This window comes from Andrena cerasifolii, chromosome 10 (genome assembly GCF_050908995.1).
Source record: "Andrena cerasifolii isolate SP2316 chromosome 10, iyAndCera1_principal, whole genome shotgun sequence".
Classification (NCBI taxonomy): domain Eukaryota; kingdom Metazoa; phylum Arthropoda; class Insecta; order Hymenoptera; family Andrenidae; genus Andrena; species Andrena cerasifolii.
Window position 1 is genome coordinate 881,903 of NC_135127.1, and position 25,361 is coordinate 907,263.

At 39.8% G+C, this 25,361-nt stretch overlaps 2 protein-coding genes and 2 long non-coding RNA genes across 8 annotated transcripts in view; 3 read left to right on the top strand and 1 right to left on the bottom strand.

Annotated features, from left to right (window-relative positions):
- LOC143373964 (uncharacterized) overlaps positions 1 to 25,361 on the top strand; it is a 126,218-nt gene that overhangs the window by 36,953 nt on the left and 63,904 nt on the right. The window lies entirely within an intron of this gene.
- Positions 7,537 to 9,956, top strand: LOC143374445 (uncharacterized). Of its 2 annotated transcripts, XR_013086660.1 has the most exons (4): positions 7,554 to 7,918; positions 7,996 to 8,060; positions 8,756 to 9,040; positions 9,297 to 9,956. It is a non-coding gene; the product is annotated as an uncharacterized LOC143374445 (long non-coding RNA). The 2 variants fall into 2 exon arrangements; XR_013086659.1 differs by having other exon boundaries at positions 7,537 to 7,918; positions 8,756 to 9,956.
- On the top strand, positions 11,313 to 17,045 carry Kra (basic leucine zipper and W2 domain-containing protein kra). Its single transcript, XM_076822625.1, has 8 exons — positions 11,313 to 11,467; positions 12,036 to 12,107; positions 12,183 to 12,463; positions 14,470 to 14,774; positions 14,873 to 15,116; positions 16,173 to 16,392; positions 16,480 to 16,642; positions 16,710 to 17,045. Exons 2-7 carry the CDS (start codon positions 12,047 to 12,049, stop codon positions 16,629 to 16,631), a joined length of 1,263 nt encoding a protein of 420 aa, XP_076678740.1. The 5' UTR covers positions 11,313 to 11,467; positions 12,036 to 12,046; the 3' UTR covers positions 16,632 to 16,642; positions 16,710 to 17,045.
- Positions 16,759 to 21,445, bottom strand: Serrs-m (Seryl-tRNA synthetase, mitochondrial). 4 transcript variants are annotated; one of them, XR_013086658.1, is made up of 5 exons: positions 21,126 to 21,435; positions 20,289 to 21,019; positions 19,959 to 20,126; positions 17,295 to 19,856; positions 16,759 to 17,251 (listed from the first exon to the last, which is right to left on the bottom strand). XR_013086658.1 is itself a non-coding variant. In XM_076822621.1 (4 exons), exons 1-4 carry the CDS (start codon positions 21,186 to 21,188, stop codon positions 19,544 to 19,546), a joined length of 1,275 nt encoding a protein of 424 aa, XP_076678736.1. In that variant the 5' UTR covers positions 21,189 to 21,435; the 3' UTR covers positions 16,759 to 19,543. The 4 variants fall into 4 exon arrangements, 3 of the variants coding, with proteins under 3 accessions (XP_076678736.1, XP_076678738.1, XP_076678739.1); XM_076822621.1 differs by having other exon boundaries at positions 16,759 to 19,856; XM_076822623.1 differs by lacking the exons at positions 16,759 to 17,251; positions 17,295 to 19,856 and having other exon boundaries at positions 19,969 to 20,056; positions 21,126 to 21,445.

Consider the following 25,361-nt stretch of genomic DNA (forward strand, 5'->3'; position numbering starts at 1 on the left):
AGCGCTGGACAGCGGTGATGCCCGAGCTTCGAGAATTTTAAGATGGTCGCTTTCAAATTAACGTCGCAAAGAGCTATTCGAAATTTCCCGACTCAGGTAAGCAAGCCGAGCGTTCCGCTTTTATGGCCGGTTTACCACTCGCACCCCAGATTACTGTAACGAGGTTTGAAAACAATGTGTCGACTGGTCTCGTACCCGTCTCAATTTCAATAATTTTAGCTACGATAGGGTTGGCTTGATTTTTCGCCACCTGCGTATCAAAGCACACAAAAGTGGCGTGTCGTTTCAAAAGATGATATTAACGTATGTCACCCCATAGTGGCGCACACCGGGCTCAAGAATATGGTTCCAAGTTGGAATACGTTATTGCTACTACCTCAATTTCGAAAAGAATGTGGTTAGTCCGTTGTTTGCTCTCACTGTTTCAATTAACGATATTACGCATAAAATTAGTTTGCAGGATTGAAAGCCCGTTTCGTTAAAAGTAGTCCGATTTAATTTTTTTTGCCAATTTAATCGGAAGAATACAAGGAATCCATTGCTGTCACTTGAATGACAGAATGATGAATTGTAAAAAAAGCATTATATAAAGTATTTAAATAAACAGTTTGCAAAGGCTTGTCGCAACAATTATGGTTAAATAATTGAAAAAAGAAAAATTAAGTAACCGTAAAATTTGGTAAAATTTCCATCATTAGAAGGTGATAATTTGTCCCCATTTTATGGTGCAAATTGCATTCCGATATCTTTTGTAGTTCAAAAGTTATGCGAAAAATGCTCCAAATTCATTAACCCGAGCTACTAACGCGTCAGCGAGGTCTAATACCGCTGCTGGACCATTGAATACGTAGATAACGGGATCGGCGCGGTTGCACTCTTAAAATGGCTACCGTTTTTTTACCCGTCTGCTACATCACATTTAATGTTCACTGACGTGTGGGGAACGCGTCGTGCGGCTCCCTCTAGTCGGTTCCCCCACCTCGGGATGTTGAGTGGGGAGTGGAAGAGAACGGTGGTTTCGGCGCCATGGTGTCATGGCGCCATGGTCTGTAAGGATCCACCAGAGTAGGGCTGGAGTTCCAGCTCTCTCGCAGAGTACAATTATATACATTTCATATCGAGTTTAATAAGTTGGCTATTCACTATCCGATCCTGAACACGTCCTTCTCTCCGTTTGATAAGTGGGGCAGTTAGCCCTAGGAGATTTGGCCAAGCCAACATTGGTGACCCCGACGTGATTACGTACTTTGGTGATAAGTTCATCACCTTCTGGAGAGTATCTCTGTCGACATCCACGAGTTTCGTGGACGTGGTGCCGATCTGCGGCAAGAATTTTACTAGAACATCCGCTGGATATTCTGACGGACCTTCTGGCGCCCTGGTCGAGCTTCAATTCACGAAGTTCGTTGCTGGTAAGAAACCACGTGCTTTCGCTGTGTGGTACACAGCGCACCGAGCCAATCACCGACATCGGGGCCCGTCCGTATCTACAAGGGGTCTTCGATTGCCGAATTGCGTGAAGCCATCGACACCGGCGCCTTCACATTTCCTGGGAGCTCTGTCGCCGAGGACATCGACATCGTCGCCGCCTACGACGCAGCGCTATCGCCGTCCGGCGCCGTGATGTGCGGCCGTTTCCATTGGGTGCTCTCCCGGTAGCGTTTCCGTGAGGTATTTGCGTGGTGCGTAGCCCTAAATTGCGTTTCATCTGAGGTGCCGCCATTTTATATTCAGCACGTGTCTCCGGTCTCTCGAACTGCGTGGTTCGTTAAGTGCCGCCATTTTTGATCGTGTGGCGCCCCCTGTGCGACGGGATTTTCGAGAGGATTCGCGTTTTCCTCCGCTCGTGTTGGGAATTTTGTCGCGGTTTCGCGGGCGCCTCCGCCATTATGACTGACCGGGATACCGCGAATTCGATAACCGGGGTTGAGGCTCAGTTACGTGAAGCGCAACAACGTTTGGCCGTGATGGAGGCTGAACGTGCCGCCGAGCGCTTATCGCTCGGGGTGCCCCGCATCGATGCGTATCGCGTACCGAAAATTCCGAACTTTTTCCGATCCGATCCCGCACTGTGGTTCGTTCAGGTAGAAGCGTCGTTGCGTAATTCGCGGATTAACGTAGAGAGCACCATGGCGGACGTGGTGCTTGCCGCGTTGGATGCTGAGGTTGTTGCTTGTGTTAAAGACATCATTTTAATGTCTCCATCGCCGACGGACATTTACCAACGAGTTAAGGCTCGCATTATCGGGACGTTCGCGGCTTCCGCGGAGAGCAACCTGCGCAAATTGCTCAAAGGCCAAGTACTTACTGACGGCAAGCCGTCGCTGGTACTGAGTCGCCTCCGAAACCTTAACGGTGGTCAGTGTGACGACGCAGTGATTAAATCAATATTCATAGAACAATTACCTGCGAACCACCGGGCAATACTCGCGGCAACAGGCACGGAAGACCTGGACAGACTAGCTGCAATCGCAGATAAAATCGCTGATAATGCGGGCACCGGTGACGTGCAAATTGCGTCTACCTCTAAGGCTTCGTCTCACCCATCATTGGAGGACGAGGTGGTGCGATTGGCATCTTGTATAGCAGAATTATCAAAAAAAGTGGAACGGTTGTCGAAGTCGTCGAACTCGAGTAGGTCGCGTCAACAGTCTCGTTCCAAGTCGCGCGCAGGCGGTGCAGGTCGACAGCGCTCCCAGTCTCGGCACAAGTCCGGGATTTGTTACGCGCATCGGAAGTTTCCGAACAACCCGACATCATGTCGCGAATGGTGCACGCATTTCTCGAGTTGGAAGGAAAAAAACTAGACGTTCCTTCCTGCTCGGAGGCGTCCAGTGAAGGAATCGATTTACAGAACCGTCTCCATGTGCGCGACCGCGTAACAGGCCAGTTTTTTTTAATTGACACTGGCGCCGACATCTCCTTGCTTCCGGCGAATCCAAGGATTGACGTTAAGCCTTCGGGTCGTAAGCTCTTCGCTGCGAACGAGACGCGGATAGATACGTTCGGCGAGTCCCTCCGCGAGTTGAATTTGGGTCTGAGACGTCCGTTCCGCTGGAATTTTTGTATCGCGGCAGTGCCGCACGCGATAATCGGGGCCGACTTATTAAAGCATTACGGTCTGCTCGTTGATTTGGGGAGACGTAGGCTCATTGACTCCGAGACAAAGTTGTATACTCTGGCAGTCGCTAAGGTCGTTCCCTTCCAGGCGGTCAGTTCAGTCGTTCCTGGCTCGGATTTCGCCGGGTTGCTCGCGGAATTTCCGGAGATCACGGGATCTTCTCGGGTCGCGTCCCCGGGGGATGAGGGCGTTTTGCATTATATCATGACGACGGGTCCGCCGGTCGCTCAGCGTCCGCGGCGCTTGTCGCTCGAGAAGCTCAAAGCGGCGAAGGCCGAGTTCAGAGCCTTGGTCGCGGCTGGCATTTGCCGCCCATCCAGCAGTCCATGGGCCAGTCCCATTCATTTGGTCTTAAAAAAAGACGGGACGTGGAGAGTCTGCGGCGATTACCGCCAATTGAACGCGGTCACCACGCCCGACCGTTATCCGACTCCCCACCTCTACGACTGCACCGTCAATTTGCAGGGCAAAAGCATTTTCACTTCCCTCGACCTCCATCGGGCGTACAATCAAATACCGATGGCGCCCGAGGACATACAGAAGACCGCGGTATGCACACCCTTCGGATTATTTGAATTTTGCGTCATGACGTACGGTCTTCGTAATGCTGGCCAGTCATTCCAGCGCTACATCAACCGCGCGCTGGGCGATCTGGACTTCGCGTTCGTTTATATCGACGATATTTTAATAGCGTCATCCTCTCCTGAGGAGCATGCTGCCCATCTTCGGGAAGTATTTTCTAGACTGAGGAAGTTCCACCTTCGTCTGAATGTGGACAAATGTGTCTTCGGTGTCCCCGAGTTAGAATTTCTGGGCCACACGGTCGATGGCAGGGGAATTAGTCCCACTGCTGATAAGGTCGCCGCGATTATGCAGTTCCCTAAGCCCACTAATATTGTGCAACTTCGCCGATTTCTTGGTATGGCGAATTTTTATCGTAGGAATTTGGCCCACTGCGCGTCCACTCAGGCGCCTTTGAACGCGTACCTTCGCGATTCGCGCAAAAATGACAAGCGGGAGATTGTTTGGACTGCTGAGGCGGAGAAAGCGTTTGACCAGGTCAAGGCTGACCTCGCCAACGCCGCCCTCCTTGTTCATCCGCGTTACGGCGCGGACATTCGTTTGGTGACCGACGCGTCGGATTCGGCTATCGACGCGGTTCTTGAGCAGCGGTCCCCTTCGTCGGGGTGGGAGCCGTTGTCGTTCTTTTCGAGGAAGTTTTCGTCCGCGCAGGTGAATTATAGCACCTATGACAGGGAGCTTACGGCGATTTACGAGGCTGTGAAGTATTTTCGCCCTCTCGTGGAGGGTCGGGATTTCGGTATAGTCTCGGATCACAAGCCCCTCATTTATGCGTTTCTTCAGAGGTCCGATAAAGCGTCTCCGAGGCAGGTGCGTCAATTGTCCTTCATTGCCCAGTTCTCCACTCGGATTGAGCACATTGCCGGAACCGACAATGTGGTGGCGGACGCGCTTTCACGCGTCGATGCGTTGCGTTTACCGGTCGAGGTCGAGCTGGTTCAGCTTGCAGAGCAGCAAGAGTGCGATGAGCAGCTAAAGCTGATTCGTGAAGCGAAGGATTATCCGTTGAAAATGAAAGCGATTCAATGGGGTCCTACCCATACAACGGTTTTTTGCGATATCACGGGCGAGGCAATCCGTCCCTACATTCCAGCAAGCTTGCGGGAGTTGGTTTTCGGGTTGTTTCATCGCCCGGCGCATCCGAGTGCGAGGATCACCGATCGTTTGATCCGCCAGCGCTATGTCTGGCCGGAGATGCATCGCGATATCGCGAAATGGTGCAAGACTTGCACGGACTGTCAGCAATCCAAAGTATCGCGTCACGTGAGCCAGGTTCCGGGGCGATTTGTGGCACCCGACGGTAGGTTTGACCACGTTCACATTGACATTGTCGGTCCGCTTCCGGCGCAGAACGGGCTTAGCCACTGTCTCACGATGATAGACAGATTCTCGCGATGGGTTGAAGCGGTACCCCTGCGAGAGATTTCTGCTCAGGCCGTTGCCGAGGCATTTTTCGATTCGTGGGTCTCGCGATACGGTGCTCCGAAGATACTGACAACGGATCAGGGTGCTCAATTCGAGTCGAGACTGTTTACAGCTCTGCTGTCGTTGATTGGTTGCGAGCGCATTCGCACCACGGCTTATCACCCCGCGTCTAACGGGATGATCGAGCGCTGGCATCGTGTGTTCAAGGCCGCAATCATGTGCCATGCTGACGCAAACTGGCCTCGCTCGCTGCCAACTGTCCTGCTGGGACTGCGATCTCACGTGCGATCCGACGTTGGTGCGTCCCCTGCCGAGTTCCTGTTTGGGACGACGTTGCGACTGCCTGGGGAATTCTTCCTGCCGGATGATTTCGTTCCGGATCCTAATATATTTGTTAACGAGTTTCGGGAGTATATGCGTCTGGTACGACCGGTACCAGTCGCGCACAAGTACAAAAAGCGCGCCTTTGTATTTAAGGAGTTGCACTCGTGTTCCCACGTATTTTTGCGGAATATGGTGAAGAGGTCCCTCGAACGACCGTATACCGGTCCGCATAAGGTTCTCCAACGCGTTTCTGAGCGGGTTTTCAGAATCGAGGTGAAGGGTGAGGCGAAGTGCGTATCGGTCGAGTTACTTAAACCAGCGCATCTAATAGCCGATGACCTTGTCGATGTCGGGTTACCCGACGGCGGGAACGTCGATGGCCCGTCCGTTGCCTCGCGTGCCCCTACCGTTCTGAGAACGTATGAGCGCAAGAGAATAACATTTGCACCGATGCCAAAGACAAACCAAACTAGTAATTTTAAGACTGATTAATGTTAGCGCGCGAATTATTTTGTAACCTGCGTTTGCAATGGATGCGTTGCGTAAGTGATAATGTTTTGTCGCACCATTAGCTTTACTGCATTATTTTTTGTTTTCCTTCTTCTCTTCTTGTGATACAATATCTCCGTCGCGCGAAGTTTTATATTTTCTATCTAATATTCTTGGAGGGGAGTGCTGTGGGGAACGCGTCGTGCGGCTCCCTCTAGTCGGTTCCCCCACCTCGGGATGTTGAGTGGGGAGTGGAAGAGAACGGTGGTTTCGGCGCCATGGTGTCATGGCGCCATGGTCTGTAAGGATCCACCAGAGTAGGGCTGGAGTTCCAGCTCTCTCGCAGAGTACAATTATATACATTTCATATCGAGTTTAATAAGTTGGCTATTCACTATCCGATCCTGAACACGTCCTTCTCTCCGTTTGATAAGTGGGGCAGTTAGCCCTAGGAGATTTGGCCAAGCCAACAGACGAAAGTCAAAAGCACCCTCTACTGGCACCTAAAAGAAACTACACTTTTACCATTGGCTCATAGATGGCGGAAGTATTGGCGCATGGTTGTAGTGGAATGCGTCCGTGAGGCGGTGTTGCCATTTTACAAGTTCGCGCGCGCGCGGGTTGCAGCTTATAACGTTGACCCTGTACATATCTAACAAGTAGGTAAGCGCAACCCTTAGGGTCAAGAAGACATCGCTCTAGCAACATTTATGATTTTATGACTTTTGGCCCTTTCTGACCGGAGTTTTTACCCTTACAAGACACCGGCAATTATTGGAAGCGAGGACAGAATTTTAAGTCGTTTTATGAGACGAATAGCAGCTCGACGAAATTTGGCACGCAGATGTGGAAAGAAAAGTTAAGCTATTTATTATCCTCGCCTGGCCTAACTGTAGTTTTGAAAATGACTGAATGCAATCCCAGGCTCTCGTACACCTTCTGAGTTCAGGTATCAGCTACTAATATTGTACGAGCACGTTCGAAAAACTGGCATGGAAAAACCCTCAATATATAATATAAATACGCACATAGAAATTTTATATAAATATATATAGGTATAAAAACTTAATACGAATAATCTCACATACTTAGTATAAATATAAAAAAAAAATAATAAATAATAAATATATACGTAATATAATAAAAAATATATATATACGTAATATAAATACACTAACAAATATTTAAACTAAAAATAAAAAACAATATAATATAGAATAATAAAAAAGTATGTATTCACATTTAGGAATAATAACATCGATAATTTTTTTGATTCTAAACGGTTTCTCTTTTCATTTAAAATTAACCCTGCCTTTGAAAATATTCTTTCGCACGGTACTGACGTGGCCACAATACAAAATGTTTGATGTATTAATTTTGTTAATATTGGAAACTGAAATTTGTGATTGTTCCACCCAATTAGTGGATCCTTATTTCTATCGTAAAACTCCTCCCTTAAATAATTATCTAGTTCCGTGAAGATTTTATTTTCTTGAGTTATAGCTTGTGGAGCATTTTTCTTCACATTTTCATTCAATGCATCCCATATTGACAATTCTTCTGTTTCATTTATTTCTGGCATTCGTACATTTGTCTGATGTTCTGATTCAGTGTTTATGTCATCGACTAATAGGTTTTTTATTTCTATCTTTAATATATTTAAAGTTTGTGGTGAGAAAAAAGCATTTTTAAATCGGGGGTCTAGAAATGTGCAAATCTGTATTATAATATTGTTCTCTATATTTTCAAATCGATTTAATATTTCTTCTTCAATATTATATATTACTTGTTTAGCGTTTATTGAAAATTCTTTTTGTTTTAGTTTGTCACATATGTTGTTTAAGCCTGAAATTAAGGGTATCATGATAGATGCTGTAGGATATTGTTCCCCACTAATGATTTTTGTAGCAGATTCTATAGGTTTTAATATGACTACTAATTCGTGCAATATTTCCCACTCTTCATCCAAAATATTTGGTAATTTTTTATTGATTATGGCTATTGTAGCTTTAAATGGATCTTCTAATAATATAAATCTATCTATCATGTAATAGGTAGAGTTCCATCTGGTTGGCACATCGAGGATTATTTTTTGGGGATTATTGCCTAAAGTTATCTGGTATGGCTTTAATTTTTCTGCAGCTGTAGTACTTTTTTTGAAATATTTAACTATTGTTCTTACTTTATCAATCAATGAATATATAATATCACTATTTAAACTTGATTTTACTATTAAATTTAAATTGTGGGCAAAACATGGAATGTGTTTCCATGTCAAATATGTTACTATCGCGCTTTTCATGTTTGCAGCATTATCAGTTATTGCAAAGTTTACTTTATTAAGCATTTCCCATTCTTCACACGTTGTTTTTAATATATTTGAAATGTTTTGACTCGTATGTGATCCAGTGATTTGCTCGCAACTTAAAAGTACGGATTCTAGTTGGAAATTAATTAAAAAGCGCGCAGTAATAGCTATGAAGCCTTCTAAATTCTTTGATGTCCATGTGTCGGTTGTTATAGAAACTTTAACAGCATTTTTTAATTTCTGTTGACAATTATTCTTACACTGTTGAAAAAGCGTTGGTATCAATGCGTGTGAAATAAATTTTCGATCGGGGAATGTATAGTTTGGATTTAAAGCTTTCACAAATTCTTTAAATCCTATGTCCTCCACTATGCTGAATGGTTGTAAATCTTTTATAAATAATGATAGTAACTTGTCATCAATATTCTTACGGTGTGATGCCGTCATTTTCCTGGGTAGAAATGATGTAATTTGCTGCTGTATTGATATTGTTGTTATGTTTCCAGAATATCCTGACTGAGCTTGAGATATTGATGGTGGTGATCGTGAAATATTGCTTGGACCAGGTTGACAGATTTCCGGATCATCAGGATTGTGTAAAAACTGTAATGACTGCAACTGATGTGATGATTGTGGCTGATCTGATGATTGTGGCTAATGCGACGATTGTGGCTGCTCTGATAACTGCGACTAAAAGAAATGGAAACATGGAAGAATATATACTACAATCAATAGATACATGAAAAAGCATGCAGGAGAATGTCTGTAGAGTTAATATAGTTAATATATTAGTATGTGCAAACAAAAATATTTATTTTAAAATAAATATTTTTGTTATATTTTTTAATTTTTTTAGTTCATTTAAATTTGCATGTATTAATACAAAATAAATTATAATTATCTATTTATATATTAACATATTATGTCTTAGTTAAGCCTACCTGATGTGTTCGTTGTCTCCATGCGTGTGAAATAGTTGGATGAACTGCACTTAGGTGCTTTCTTAAATTAGAGGTAGTTGTCTTATATGATAACTTTTTTTTACAGAGATTGCAAGTAGCGTATCCTGTGGTGCCGACTTGTGTAAAGAAATTCCACACGTCACTTCCTCCCAATGCTCTGATTTGGATAGACATCTTAATTTAGCTCTTGTCTCTAAGACGCGGAAAAGGAATATGACCACGAGGGAAAGGTCTCCAAGCCTTAACAGTGTTGCATTTCGCGGGTGGAGTCGAGAACGCATCACCCCTTGTTTACATTATCTGAAGTGGCATTGACTCGCTTTGCTTTAGACTGTTTACAAAGATACATCCCATTGATACTGTTTCGATTTTCGGTTATACGTTTCAAAGATTACTCGCATCCTATTTTATATAAGTCTATATATAATATTTGAATCATGCTATATTTATAAATATGTTAATCATATTATATTTTTACATATGCTGGTGATTATGAAAGTAGTGTAAGATTAAAACTTAAGGATGTTGAATTTTTAATTTATTTTATGTTACATCAATCTACATTCCAATAATATGCAAGAATTTTTGCATGAAAAATATTTGACATAAGTCACTTTCATAATCCGTGGTATATAAATATATACTTTTTGCATTACTAAATACATATCGATGGTATTACTTATTAATAATTAATATAATTATAAATGTTGGGGATATAATAAAGAAACATTTACAAAACCATGAATTTATAGATTCTTTTATTATCATTTATTCTAATCGATATGTTACATTTAGCGCAGTATATATACCAATACATAGAAAGTCTAGGCCTATTGTTAGATACCCCGAGCCTTCGTAACGAATATATCTGGACAATGTCATTCATTTCGACCATTAGCCACTTTCCGCGCGACTTTCCCTTATACTATGTCTGGTCATCGTCACCCACTTGGACCCTTAGACCTTTTCAGGCATACATGCCTTAGCCATAAACAAGCAAATTAAACCGTGAGCCTCAAGGTCCTTCTTCCAACCGAAATCACTTCCAACGTAAAAAGTAACTTTCTCTAGTAATGCCACTTCCACCCTCGCCAATAACCAATGCCAGTTTCTATTTTCTCACCTTTGCAATAGCAACCCTCAATAGGATTCTTCAGGTTGTTGACGTTCTTTTCGAATCTCGTAGACGAGAGACAGAAAGCTCTGGCACTTTGTACAGCAAAGTCACATCCAATACGCTGTTTAATAAAGACGTGTTATTTTTATATAAGTTTTAGTACTTGCATCCTCCCTGGGTTCACGACACTATATACAAAGTGGACCATTGATCCCCAATTTCTCTCAAAACATTCTCAAGGTTTCCTTCCAGTTGTCTACATATATTTTGAACGAATATAACATATATTATGTACACGCATAAACATAAATGAAATTGTCACCACTTTATTTATACTTATACATATTTACATGAATACCTATTGCGATTTTGAAATTGAGAGGAAGAATTAATATTTACTCTTTAAAATACTAATATAAAATAAGAAAAAGAAAATTGAATTATTTTTTATTTCTAACATTAAATAAAGCAAATTTACGTTATATACAGAAAACGTAACCTAATATTAAATTTACATTATATGCAGTTATTGTTGTGCAAGCTATATTGAAGTATTTTATAAAAAATAATTTAATCATGAGCAAGATTTACGATCACAGTATTCACAGTGAGCAAGTTCACTCGAGGCAAAAAAATCACGACCGTGATCGTGATTCTGCGATCACGGTGATAAATCACTGTTAGTGATTTTGCACTCCACCTCTAGTTTTGTCTATATGCTCTAAGGCCGGTATTCATAGTCGCTATTTATTCTTAAGCAAATGCGTAAGCATGCGACATCCTCTATTAACCTAGTAGCTAGTAAAGGACGCCGAATGCTTAAGCATTTGCTTAAGAATAAGTAACGACTATGAATACCGGCCTAAAACTTCGGCTTCTAGAGCTTATGCTACACGCCGCTAGGCGGGAGTCGCAACAATCGCAACAGGATATGAAAAAATCGGCCGTAGATGGCGTTAAAAACACGGTATGAAACGGAAATTCGAGTATCCTATCTATTCCCTGTCGATTGTGGATTCTCTTCAGGTTGATTCTCTTCGGTTTCGCTGACCTCAAGTGCTCAAAATCCTCCTTCAGATAGTTCGTATTGTCCTTATATACCTTGAAAGGGGTAGTTCTACAGTTGTACCTGCATTTAAGTAAGTTAAAAAGAAAAAATTACTAATATTCGATTAATACTTATTCGTTTCTGAGATTACTCGATCGTCGACAGGAGTTTACCATTTTTATAGATTTCAGCCATCGTGGTCTCATTGCGTGACCTTAACCTTAGATGTAATGGGCTACTTAAAATTCGCGTTTTCCGTATAAATTTGAAATAATAATCCTCACTACGAAGTAATTGATAATTACGAATTATAATAGTTGATGTGTTTAACAAAAGTCGCCATTTCTTAGAGAACTGCCCGACAACGGTTTTGGAGTCAAATGTTTCAGCACATTGTGTTCGCGTTGTAATCTGGTTTGACTCCTTAATGCTGTTTAATACGAAATCACAAATAAGGATATTTTTCAGTAAAGTTACCATTATAGTATTTTTATTCATGCATAAAATATAATTTTCGAAATTTTATGCAATTTATACATACAAATAGATCATAACTTAATAAATATAGGTATATATAATAAAAATGAATTTTTATTTAGAGTATAATAATTACGAGCATATTTTAAACGTAGTATTTATTGAAGTTTCTGTTATTTCAGAAAGGTATTGTATGAGTCAGAAAGTAGAAAAACCAATATTATCAGGTCAACGTATAAAGACCAGAAAAAGAGGTGCGTTCTGAGTAATATGGAATATTTCAAATAATATTTATTGAAGTTTCTAATAACAACTTTTCTTCCGTTTAGATGAAAAAGAAAAGTATGATCCAACAGGATTTCGAGACGCAATTATACATGGTTTGGAAAAGGCTGGCAACGACCTAGATGCAATTTCAAAGTACTTGGATGCAGCTGGCTCCAAATTAGATTACCGCCGATATGGAGAAGACCTATTTGACATCTTAATAGCTGGTGGCCTTTTAGTTCCAGGCGGTTCTATTGCTCAAGATGGTGATAAACCAGTTAAAACTACTGCCTGTGTTTTTGAACAGCCAGAGGATATGGAATCAATGAGAAACTTTGAACAAGTAATATATCCCATTTTACATATATGGTAATTATTTAGAAGTTTTCCATCCTTACCGATTTCAATGATTTTTGTATATGTTATCAAGATCAAGATTCTGAACAACTTTTTCCTATACGTGTTATCACCGCATGACCTTCGTTTTCGAGATATTTGCAAAAAACTTCTGTTCCACTTTCCAACTTGTCCTGAGTATTAGTATTGGTTGGGGCTAGATCAGTGCGGGGGGCGCGTAAAGCATGATAGCAAACTGATGTGAGTTTAGAGATTTGAACCAGAAACTTGCGAATGCCTGTCAACACCCCGACTCATATCAGTTCGCTATCCGCGCTAGTCTAGCCCCAACCAGTACTAATATGCGGGACAACTTGGAAAGTGGAATGCGTTGCGTCGGAATAAGTCAAAAGAAGTATTTCGCAAATATCTCAGAAACAAAGGACAGCTTCGTCATTTGTTTTGTCCCATGCTTAGCGCATACGCTGCCACGGACACGTACTGTAGGTTAGTGATGCGCGATATTTATTGATAACTGCATATATCGATATTTGCCTGTCAAATCATTGATATTTTTTATCAATATTTCAAACACCAATAATTACACCTATCGATACTTTTGGTCCACATATCGATAATTTTTGTGCACCCTCCATGAATCATGACCAGAGTTGCTACGCAATCTCCAATGTATATGTTTTTCTTTTTATCGCCGTCTACATTTTCGTACAGTGCATCCCAGATAGCACACAGACGTCTAAAGACGGCTAAAAGACGTCCTGAAGCTGTTCAGATCTAAAACGGACGTACAATTGACGTCTTTAAGTCGTCTGTGCTATGTGGGTATATGCTCTAAGTGCGACACATTGGAATAGGCCTACAGCCCTTTCATGACGTCTGAAGAGGTCCTAAAGACGGCTTATAGACGACGTGTGCTATTTGGGATGGGATACCACTGACAAAAAAAACGCATCGAAATAGTACCCTGCGGGTGATGTGGAAAGGTTTTCATACAAGTGTCGCCCTAAAAAATTGTTACGTGATGTAGCGGGGATTTTACAAAGATCAAACTCTTTTCCTCCCTTCAAACTCCTTTTAAAGGGAATGAAATGTTCTTGTTTGCAAAGAGGACACTCTTGTTTTCTCTGCCTCTTGGTTCACAACACGAATCCTCTTGGTGGCTCCCCCACACCTGGTAGGGACTCGGCTCTTCGCTTCAGCTACTACTGTGGCCCGATGGAAAGAAGTCGGTTGAAATGTCACAGGGGCAAGAGGGGTTCTTCACTCGCATTGGCGATTGCTTGCTTTGTATTCATTGACGTTGTCGCGCCGGCCAAAAGGGATATACTATTCGGACCCTAGAGTTTCATGACCGATTTCTTTCCATCAGGGCACAGTACATTCGGTTTGCGGCTCTCTCTTATGTTATTGAGTGTGTAAGGATTTGGCATTGACTCCAACGCCCTTACTCTATCTCGAAGAAACGCACACAGCTGTTCGAATTTTGGGGGATCCCTTAATAATATACAAAATACTTTTATTTAACCAAATTTCTGGGTGAGTGCTGCACAGAGTATCAAAAGAAAACTTTCAGCCTACAAAACGAAACGTCAGTGGGTGGCTTGGGTGTTCGAACGCGATGATTATGTTTTTACTGATTACCAATATCAATACTTTTTGAGTAATATATTTCATGTATCGATATTGAAGAAAAAATATAAAACGATATGCATTATCGATAGTTCGAACCAATATCGCGCATCACTACTACTATAGGTAGGTATACGGTAGAATACATTATGTAGTAGCAGCAGTTTTTCGCGAATATCTCGGAAACGAAGGTTGAGCGGCGGTAACATGTTTAGGAAAAAGTTGTTCAGATTTGTGTCCCCGACAACATATCCAAAAATCATTCAAGTGGAGGATGGAAAACTTCTAAATAATTACCACATATATTTATAGAGATTATGTAGAATTATTATCATGATTCGTTGAATATAATTTCATTTATAGGTGTTCGTGAAACTTATGCGACGCTATAAATATTTGGAGAAAATGTTTGAGGATGAAATGAAAAAAGTATTGGTTTTTATGAAGGGATTTTCCCCTAAAGAAAGAATAAAATTGGCTAGAATGACAGCTTTATGGATTTCCAATGGTTCTGTTCCACCCTCAGTCCTTTCAGTTTTGATTAATGAACATCTTGTCAAGGATAACTTAGCATTGGACTTCTTATTAGAAGTTTTTGTTACCTGGAGACAGGAAAAAGGTTTATCCAGTTTAATGACTGCTCTGAAAAAAGGAAACATTGAAGGAAGGTACGAACATATTTCACATAAGATAAACTTCATTACTACATATTAGATTTATATCTGACCTTTCTCATATTTATATTATTTTGTTTATTAACAAACAGGCTAATGGAATTTGTACCGCCAAATAAACGAACAGAAGAATATTTTCGATCTGTATTTGAGACTGTTGGTCTTGCAGATATTGTAAAATTACATAAAGCCCAAGCAAGTCAAGAAGCTAAACGAGATTTGCAACAGTTGCTCTTGGATGATTTAACTGATAATCGTCCTATGAAGGATATTATACTCGATCTCAAAGAAATGGCACAAAGGAGTGGTATTCCTGAACACGAAGTTATTGGCCTGGTATTATTCTTTTAGTAATTATAATTGTTGTTATTACTGTTAGTGCTGCTATTGTAGCAGCTCTTGATATCTTACCCGCCGGGTACGCGGCTACCCGAACTAAATAAACCAGGCTTAGGAATGGGGAAGATGACGCAAAGCTCGGCGCAGAAGGCGCCACTAGCGCATGCACTGCGGTTTTGCATGAGTGCGCATGTGCGAATGGTTTGCGCGTGAATTTTTCATTTGTGGAATGTATGAAGTTGGTAGTTACACATTAATGTTTTATACCACGCCGATGACAAGTGGCACGTTTGCTAATGGCGTCACGGGTGGGAAAAAGTTGCAGTCATCTTCCCCATTAAGTGAACGCGGCGGCCAATTTTCAGAGGCAACGCCTCCTTTCTCCCGCCGCGCGTCTTGGCCCCCGCGGCGGCCTGGGTGCTTGGAGCGCCTCAGGTCCGTACCATGGGAACCACGCGTAGCGCATTGGGGCGACATTGTATCAATAGGTTTCCACATCGTCCTAGCAGCACGATTTTCGGTGCGATTTTGTTTTTTTCCCAAGCCTGAAATAAACAATACCACATTCAATTGCTTGAAGTTAGTTCAGGTTAGAGCTGTTCGGGTACTTGAATATTCGAGTAGCTTGAAATCCGAACCAAGCTGAAACCCGATTTCCGAGCCGAGTCGAGTACCCGAAAGAATCGGGCGGCTTGCATTGAACCAAGCGAATTATTCCAAGCGGGCCGAATGTATGTCTGTACATTGCACGTCGATCAGATAGGTTAGGAAATAGGTTAGATATAAGGTATATCTGCTCGACGTACAATGTGCAGACATACATTCGGCCCACTTGAAATAATTCAATCCGCTTGATTCTGTTCGAGCCGCCCGATTCTTTCAAGCCGCGCGGTTCTTTCGGGTACTCGGCGCGGCCCCGTCGTTCAAGCCGAGTTAGGCTCGGCTTGCTTTTTTCGGGTACTTGAACAGCTCTAGTTCAGGTAGCCGGGTACTCGAGCTCTTTTAGATTTTAAAATTAAAAGAAACTAAGCAAATATTAATAATTGTTTTTAGATTTGGGCTGTTGTAATGGGTCAAGCTGAATGGAATAAAAAAGAAGAACTGGTAGCTGATCAGGCACTGAAACATTTAAAAGTATACACTTCACTGTTCGATGCTTTTACAACCACTGCCAGATCTGAACTAGCACTTATTCTGAAGGTCCAGGAATTCTGTTACGAGAATATGAACTTTATGAAAGTCTTCCAAAAAATCGTTTTACTATTTTATAAAAGTATGTGATATATATATTAACATATATGATTTGTTATCATTTTGTTCTGTTTTTTTCTTCTATTTCTGACAGTATGTTTTATTTCAGCCGATGTAGTATCAGAAGAAGTGATTCTGAAGTGGTACAAGGAAGGCCATTCTGTTAAAGGAAAGATGCTTTTTTTGGATCAAATGAAAAAATTTGTCGAATGGCTACAGAATGCAGAAGAGGAATCTGAATCAGGAGAGGAAGAAGATTAGAAGGAACAAAAGTATGTTATTTTAATTTAAGGGTATCTCTTTTTTCTAATTTCATATTTCTTTCTTTTCACATTCCAGAATAATATAATCTCCATTGTCAGAAAATAATATACTTGGATTTTATCAACAAATTTCAAGAAGGGATGAGATGTAAACTACAATTGGATTGTATTGTTAAATAGAAATTTAAAAAAACACACATTTGTATTATTGTGGTGAAGCATAGTATAACAAGACATAAAAGTTTTTAATTGTTCATAAACAGGAAATGACATTATTATACTAACATGTGATTAGTGTGAGAGATAAATTGTAAATCTGCAATGTCTTTAAATTGTATTACTTTAAGAAGAAATATTTTGTGTTACATTTTTATAACACCGCTACAAAATATATACAGAATAACAAAGGATAGATCTTTATTTGAATTCAATTATTAAATCCCTAAATGATTTGTTAACCTTTTTTCTTTCTATCGTAATATTCTACTAAACTTCGTCTCCACAGGCAATAGTTTCTTGATGAAGTAGAGACCGCAGGCTTTTTACAATTGGCAGCAAGTCTACAAAGATTTGTAAGACGCTCCCTATTTCTCAGTTATCATTTACAATATCATTTGCCTGTAGTTTTGCTCTTAGCTGACCCGCGAGAAACAGCGGGCACCTGTGCCGAAAAGAACGCAAGTTGCGTAGATCTGTGATATTCTTCCCAATGGCCCCAGTGGCCGATCGAAACGAGGATTGGGGAGGAACAGATACTTAAATCTAAAATTGTAATTTTATTTATTAGTTTCCGAAATATTAATAAAGAATTATTGTCAATTTTTTTTAACAAATTTTTTTCGACTTCATACACGTACCCCTAGCGGGAGTCCCTACTGCCCCGCTAATCTGTTCTATGGGCAGCTGGGCGCGTTCCCCTGACCTCCGCGTGTCCCTCAGGTGCCTAAAAGGCACTCGTATTTAGCTGAACTTCAAAGCCAATTTTCTCGAAAATGAACCGCGATATTAAAAAATTGTAATCTATATTTTCGTCTTATTTTGGCCTGTAGAATCATCCCCGTAGAGTATTAACTATCAGAAGAGTAATAGCATCCGCAAGTTTCTAGTTCAAATCTCCAAACTCACATTGCTATCATGCTTAAAAAGGTGCAATTTCATGCTGACGCTCGACACTCGTTTTGAGCGTCAAAACCAATAACATGACTGATGCTCAACCAACAAACGAGCGAGTCAGAGTGAACGAGCGACTAGCGGAAAAACTATTAAAACTAAACCGAGTTTAGCTTTTCCGCTTGATGCTGAAAGTCAAAACGAGCGTCGAGCGTCAGCATGAAATTGTATCTTTACGCGCCCGCAAGGCGAGTATCGAATATCCGAAACAAGTTGGATAGTGGAATGCGTTGTGTCGGAATAAGTCGACAGAAATACTAAAAGTTTTTTATTAATATCTCGGAAACTAATAAATTCCCAAAGCAACAATTTCAGATTTAGGGTCCACACACCCTCCCCTCATACTTCGTGTCAATCGGCCACTGGTGCCCTTCGGAAGTACTTGCAGCTCAGATCTGATCTACATAAGTACTTACATTAATTATTATTAGTGTATGTAGCATTCAACAAAATAACAAAGGCATATTAAAAAATGTTAAAAATATTTTAAACTCTACATACTGACATAATGCATTATACTTTGAATATAACATTAAAATTGATTAAACTTGTTAGATTATATATATGTAAATTATGTGTAAATTATACTTATATGTATAAGTATGTACATGGTTGCCTAAAATTTAAAAAGGTGCTGTGACTTATGTAAACCGGGTTTTCGAAATAACATACTTATTTTACTTTGTTTCAGGATAAATTCAAACTAGCTTTTCTTGTTTGAGATACTATACATAATTATAAAGTTAGATTATAAAAAATAAAAAATTTTATGGGTGTTATTATTATTATATTATTCGCATTTCTGTATCATTTGGAAGCATGAAAAAAAAACAGAAGAAGCAGCTAACTGGGCTTTTCACCCATTAACTTTGTAATATCTACTTATAATGTTCTTAATGACATGAAGTACTTAAGGGGGTATTCTAGTCTAGACACTCATTTTTGAAGGTGATATTTGGAAATTAATTCTGGAAAATCTATCGCGCCTACAGGGCAGGGGTTTTGCACACATATTTAGTAGTGTTTGAACTATCAACACAAATTTTTGGAATGCATTATATTGAAATTTGTACAAGTTACACGCCGAAGCGCATATCATGTCACATCTGAAACGAAAGTACCAAAGATTTTTTTAAACTATATGAGTGTAGTTATCGCCCGAACTAGGTGTAACCAAGTCCGGACATTGTTACCGCAATCGCAGCTGTTTAAAAATTTATATTTGATTTTTTCGATTTTTCTGGAGCTAAAACAAGGTGTGAGGGAGGTTGTATTAAAACTATTGATATAATTCTAGTACGGGCTATAGGTACACATTCACTTTGAATGTGTGTAAATTTTTTTTGAGAAAAATGTGCGCCCGATTTAAAAAAATTGTTTCGAGAAAAACGCATTTAAAGTTTTTCATGCAGTTACGAGCTATACGACTGAAGTTACGGTATATAACGACTAATTTCTGTAACTTATCCCTAATCTGCTATACCAGGATCGTAGAGGAAACCTTCCTCAGCTTAAAAAAAATCATGTTGGGCAGCTCTCTCTTCTCTGCTGGCAGTCATAGCCTCTTTAGATACGAGGGAACGATTACGTGCCACGCTGCGGCCTTAATCCCCTATAACTCTGGGAGTTGTCAAAAAATGACAATTATATTTTTTAAAACTCTAGATACATTTAATAGTATTTCTAGGATAACATAAATACAAATAAATACACACACACGTAAGATACATATTAAAGTTTTTATTTGTATTTATAGATTCTCATATCTGGAACTGATTGTTTTTTAATAAGCATTTTTCCTCTCATGTATGGTACTAAAGTTTCAGGAATTCGAATGCGAGCATGTTTTGTTTGATGTGTTTCACAAAGTGCAATCAACATACGAGGTATTGCACATGCAGTTCCATTTAGAGTATGAACATGTAAGAGTTCTCCATTTCCTGTCTTATACTTTATGTTGAGTCGTCGTGATTGATAATCTGTACAGTTACTACAACTAGATAATTCTCCATATAATTTTCGTCCAGGCATCCAACCTTCCATATCAACTTTTCTAAGAGCACATAGTTTATAACATTATTTTCAATGGATTAGAATGTAAGCAAACTGTAAAATGTAAAATGAACACATATATAATTCCTTATTCATTATGTACCTATATGCTGGAGCACCTAAATCGTGAGGTGGCATATCAATTATTCGAAAATGTAAATTTAAAGATGAAAATAAATTTTCCTGTATAGCCTGAAGTTCCTGAAATTGTTCCACAGATTTTTCATGCGTAGAGCATACAAACATTTCGACTTTTGTAAACTGATGCACCCTTGTAACATACAAATCAATTTGTGTATAATGCTCAAATTTTAATTTGAACAGTTCTTAAATAATTAACTAAAAGTTAAAGATATATTTTTATATTACTGATATATGTATCTATTAATACAATGGATATTAGTAATATATCAGTAATACAATGAGGTATTACCTATATATCCCTCTTTCTTCCATAATGCTGGATGTTTCTGCTCTAAAACATCTACTTACAGCAGCCATTTTTAATGGTAACTCTGCAGTATGAAATGTAGTATTCATTACTTTATAAGCCAATGACATTTCTGCCGTTCCAGACAAACTATAATCATCTCCGTAAGAAGGATTTAAATTATATACAAGGGTCCGTCCATTGTCTGATATTAATCCACACCTTTCTATAACTTTAGTAGGAATGATATCTGGTACCGAAACAAGTTTGAAACCATACCTTATCAACTGTTTAATTGTATAATGAACTAATGCTTCTTCTAATTCTGACAACTCTCCTAAAAATATATAACCTCTTTGTCCTATTAGTGGACCTAAAGATCGATCTTTCAATAATTTTAATTTATTAACCAGCTCTGAAAATTCTTGTGGTACAAAATCAAACTCTGGCTTGTAACCGCATTCCTTTATCAACTGCGGCTCATTGCCGTGAGATAATAATGCTGGATCTGTTTGATTTGGTATTTTACTCAATTCATATAGAAAAGATTTTTCCAGTTCCGGTTTCTGTGAAAGTTGAAGAACTTTATCGATATCTCCGATACCTTTTCGTACCATTATATTATTTAAAATGGTATCTCTATTAGATGGATCGCATAAAAAACTAATATCGTATTCAGGTTCCGGTATACATTGTACTGTGTCTATATTATTATAGGTAGATCCTTTCTTGAACTATAACAGCATACAAGTAGCAGAGTATTAATTATATTAGATATAATAATTATATAAGGCTATACACTTCATATAAGTATTTGAAGAAATAAAATTATTAGCATACCAAGATTTCTGTGCAAAATTGTTGAGATCTAAGGAACTGTTTATACCCCTTATTGAGCCACATTTTAGATGAGTATAAATATTAATTATATGTGAAGTATTTATATTTTGCTGATTAATACTCAGTTAACCTAATATATATTTATACCCATCAAGTACTATTACCCGGCCGAAAGAAGATCCCCAAGAGGCGGGCTCGGGCGATACAGTCCGTCGCTATGACGATTGGTCGAATCACCTATTTGGGCACACTTTTAATGACGCGGCACACGTATTTTGGTTATTGGCTGAAGTAGGCACATACATTGTCGCACCGCGCGACGAAGAGAGCGAACAAAACCCATCGAGATCGAGTGGAATAGAGCGATCGATCTGACCGACAAGCGTCAAAGCAATAGCGTAGGCATCTCAGACGGTTAACCATTAATATATAATAACATAAAAATTTCCTTATTTTTCAAACAATCTGTGCGACATTGCGTTTGGGCTTATTTTAATCAGAAAAATTTAACCAAACCAATGATAATACTTTCCTGAATATATTGTGAAAAATAAGGAAATTTTTATGTTATTATATATTAATGGTTAACCCCGTCTGAGATGCCTACGCTATTGCTTTGGCGCTCGTCGGTCAGATCGCTCTATTCCACCCGATCTCGATGTGTTTTGTTCGCTCTCTTCGTCGCGCGGTGCGACAATGTATGTGCCTACTTCAGCCAATAACCAAAATACGTGTGCCGCGTCATTAAAAGTGTGCCCAAATAGGTGATTCGACCAATCGTCATAGCGACGGACTGTATCGCCCGAGCCCGCCTCTTGGGGATCTTCTTTCGGCCGAGTAACAGTACTTATGTATATTTATGTACTATTCCATGTTTCTTCTTAAATATATTCTACTCCACTTGTGTGTCTCTATTATCCTTTAAAATGTAAAAGTACAGAGACGTTCATCACATATATATTTATGATTACATTTGTTATATATTACACGATTAATTAAATAAATAATTCATTCCAAGTACGACAGATAAATCGTCTTCACAATACAATGCGGAAGTGTGTAACAGTGTGTAAGAGCAGCGTGGGGCGGAAATGCCGTACGCTGTAAGCTATTTAGTGGTGGGGGAACGCCACGCATGCGCGCGATGACGCCGCAACGTCGAACCAATCAACGCCAAGATGGCAAACGAAACGGCGCCACCTTCAGGCCAAGTGTGGCCGCGACCAACAGTCTTAAGAGTTCGAAGGAATCGGCTCCACTGATGGAGGGGGAAACAGCTGCAGGAGCGGTGGTAATGCGTGCGTGAACTGACGCCAGCGCCAAGCCAGCCAAGTGGCACCAACGCGAACCGACACCACGGCTACCCCAAAGGTGTAAGATGCGAAGATTTCCGACTGCAGCGCCGCTAGCGGTAGAGCGAGGAAGTTTTGATAGTTTTCATTCGGTCCGTACTCTATTCAGTGATACTAAAGATAATGGCCGGAGTACAGTACATATTTCCTCGTTAACGGCTCGCTGGTCGGGACCGGCGTTGAGCCCGTATCGTGAACAGAGCCCTAATTCCGAGTGTTCGTTTCTCGCTTCTTTCTGGCCGAAGGGAGGAGCGAGATGGAACACTGCGTGCGCGGCGAGCGTGCGCGACGGTCGCAAGCGTTTACCGTGAGCACGAAAACCGATTCGCAAAATCTTGACACAGGCCCGGCTCACGGTAAGCGCTTGCGACATCGCGCACGCAAAGGACAGAGTGTCAGGCGCCCGAAAGACGGAGCGAGACAAAACATCAACGCGTCGTCTGTCTCGTACCGTCCTCGCGTGCTTTCAGTGCCTCTCGCTCGCTCTCGCCTTCGCCGGACAAGAGTGAGACAGAAGTGGTAGGGATAGCGAAAAGTCCGTATCGTGTACATGAAATCGAGCCCGTAACGAATACTGTATCGAGAATTTCCCCCACCATGCACATACACAACTCCACGATCCGCGCGTACGTGAGCCCAGCGCTTCGGATGACTTCGGACAATTTCGGGAGTTGAGAGGGACGGTGAATATGAGCCTTTCTCTCTCGCTCTTGAAACGTTGAGATTCTAGTGCCGTCAAGGTTGCCGTTCGGGGATCTTTCGTCTTACTTACTCATGCTGTACCTATCACGGACTCTTTCACTCTTACAGGCCTCGGACGGTAAACGGCAACTCTGGTCGCTGGCAAGCGGCACGAGCCACCGTAATGCGATTTTGGCTTCCCAGATATTTTCACTTTCCGACTCAGATATTCTTGTAACAAAAAAAATTTCGAAAAAAAATTTATTGCGGAAATACACGTTTAAAAAAATAGATTTTTTCAAAATCTCGAACGTTTGTTAACACAATTGCGTTTAAATGGCTCAATAGATTTTAATAAAACTTTATATTTAGGTTTCCTTTTTTCGTCTTAAAGTCTGGTTAATTTTTTAACCCAATCGGTTCATGAATAATGATAGTTACATCTTATAGTTCCATAATTTTTCGTATTATTTAGTATAAATATTCGTTATTCGTAAGAATTAAAAAGATTCTCTAAATGAATCTCACAGGGATTTAAATACTACGTGAAAAAAGTTAAATAAATTTTTTCCCTATTTTCGCTCATAAAGGATTTTCGTTCACGATACACGTAGGATTTTGCAATATCCGAATTGCAATAAACCGTTGACTTTGACGATAGACGCTTTAGCTTACGTTATGGGCACCGATACTACTTGTACAGTTACAATTATTACAGAGAACAATTTATTAAAATTTAATAAAATTTATTTTCTTATAATTTTCGTATAAAATAATTGACATAATTAATAATTAACGCACATCTGTGTTGTTTTTTGTTTTCTTTCTATATTTATTAAACATCTATAGAAGACAAAAAAATTAATAAATATGTACATATAAAGGTATGTTAAAAGTTATTAAATTTATGCGTACAGTATGTATACTCTTAAATTATTTTGTAATGTCATTTGTATAAATTATGTTTAATTATGGGATAATCAGCTTGACAATAATTTTTTCGATGATTTATACATGTATGTATCTATATGTATAGTTATATACAATATGTGATGCAAAAGTAAATAACAGTATGATAGGATGAAGCGATAGAGCTTATGAAGTGAAGGTTTAGTTTTACATATCACATTTATAACATACATATGTACTATATCTATTTTTTAGGGAAAGACGTGAACGCGAGTTAGAGGAAACGGGAATGAGTGAGAAAACGAAACGTCTTTCACTTTGTTTTTCACGCACCACAACGTGGTGTGAGTGCGACAACACACTCAATTTACCGAGATGTTAACAATTTAATAGCTCCGAAACGGTACATTTCCGGCACATGGTTTCTATCAAACTTTTTCTCTACGCGTCGAGTAGAATACGTTGATGTAAAAAAAATTAACGTTAATTTTCAATTTTGTAAACAATTTTGCGGTCCGCTTTTTTTTACAAATGTTCACTGATGGCACCGATCCAAAGGTCTAGTTTCATCCCTATAAGCGATGACCATTACTTTTTTAACAGCCTGTGCATTGAGGAAAGCAGAGAATGATCTGTAATACTTGTCTTAATGTAGGGAATTCGTAATCATTGTTTGTGTTCTTCTTTGAACAAATTTCTTTCCACATTTTATCGCAATGTAAACGCTTATATTTCGGTTTTTCACTTTCATCGAAATAAGAATACAGTTGTCGCCATTGAATTTCTAGCAAGCTCAAATTAATTTTTTTAAAATTAGAAGCAAATTCAAGAATTGGATATCCACATTTTCTATCTGTTTCATATAAAACTTTTTCAACGCTTAGTGCAATAAATAAATCAGAAATATCTGCATTGTGGTGTAATTTGCAAGACTTTTGGAAACAAATGTTCATTATGTTCGTTGGATGATTCGGGTATATTGTACGCAACTGTTCTGACATACACGTATTATTTAGTACTAATAACCCAACAACGTTTTCCGATAAAAGATTATGTCCATATAAACATTTCAAAATTTGTTGCAATGTATCGTTCGAAATGCAATCGTCGTTTATATCACAAATACCAATTAAGATTTCGTACCTAACAAATGAATGTAATGAAAGAGTTGTAGCATTGATAAAATATTTTGTTTTATGGTCGTCATTGCAAATACGTTGTATAGTTATATGAAAGTAATTATTTCTAATCAGTTCAAATAATTTGTCGTATAAAACTATTCCATACATATTTT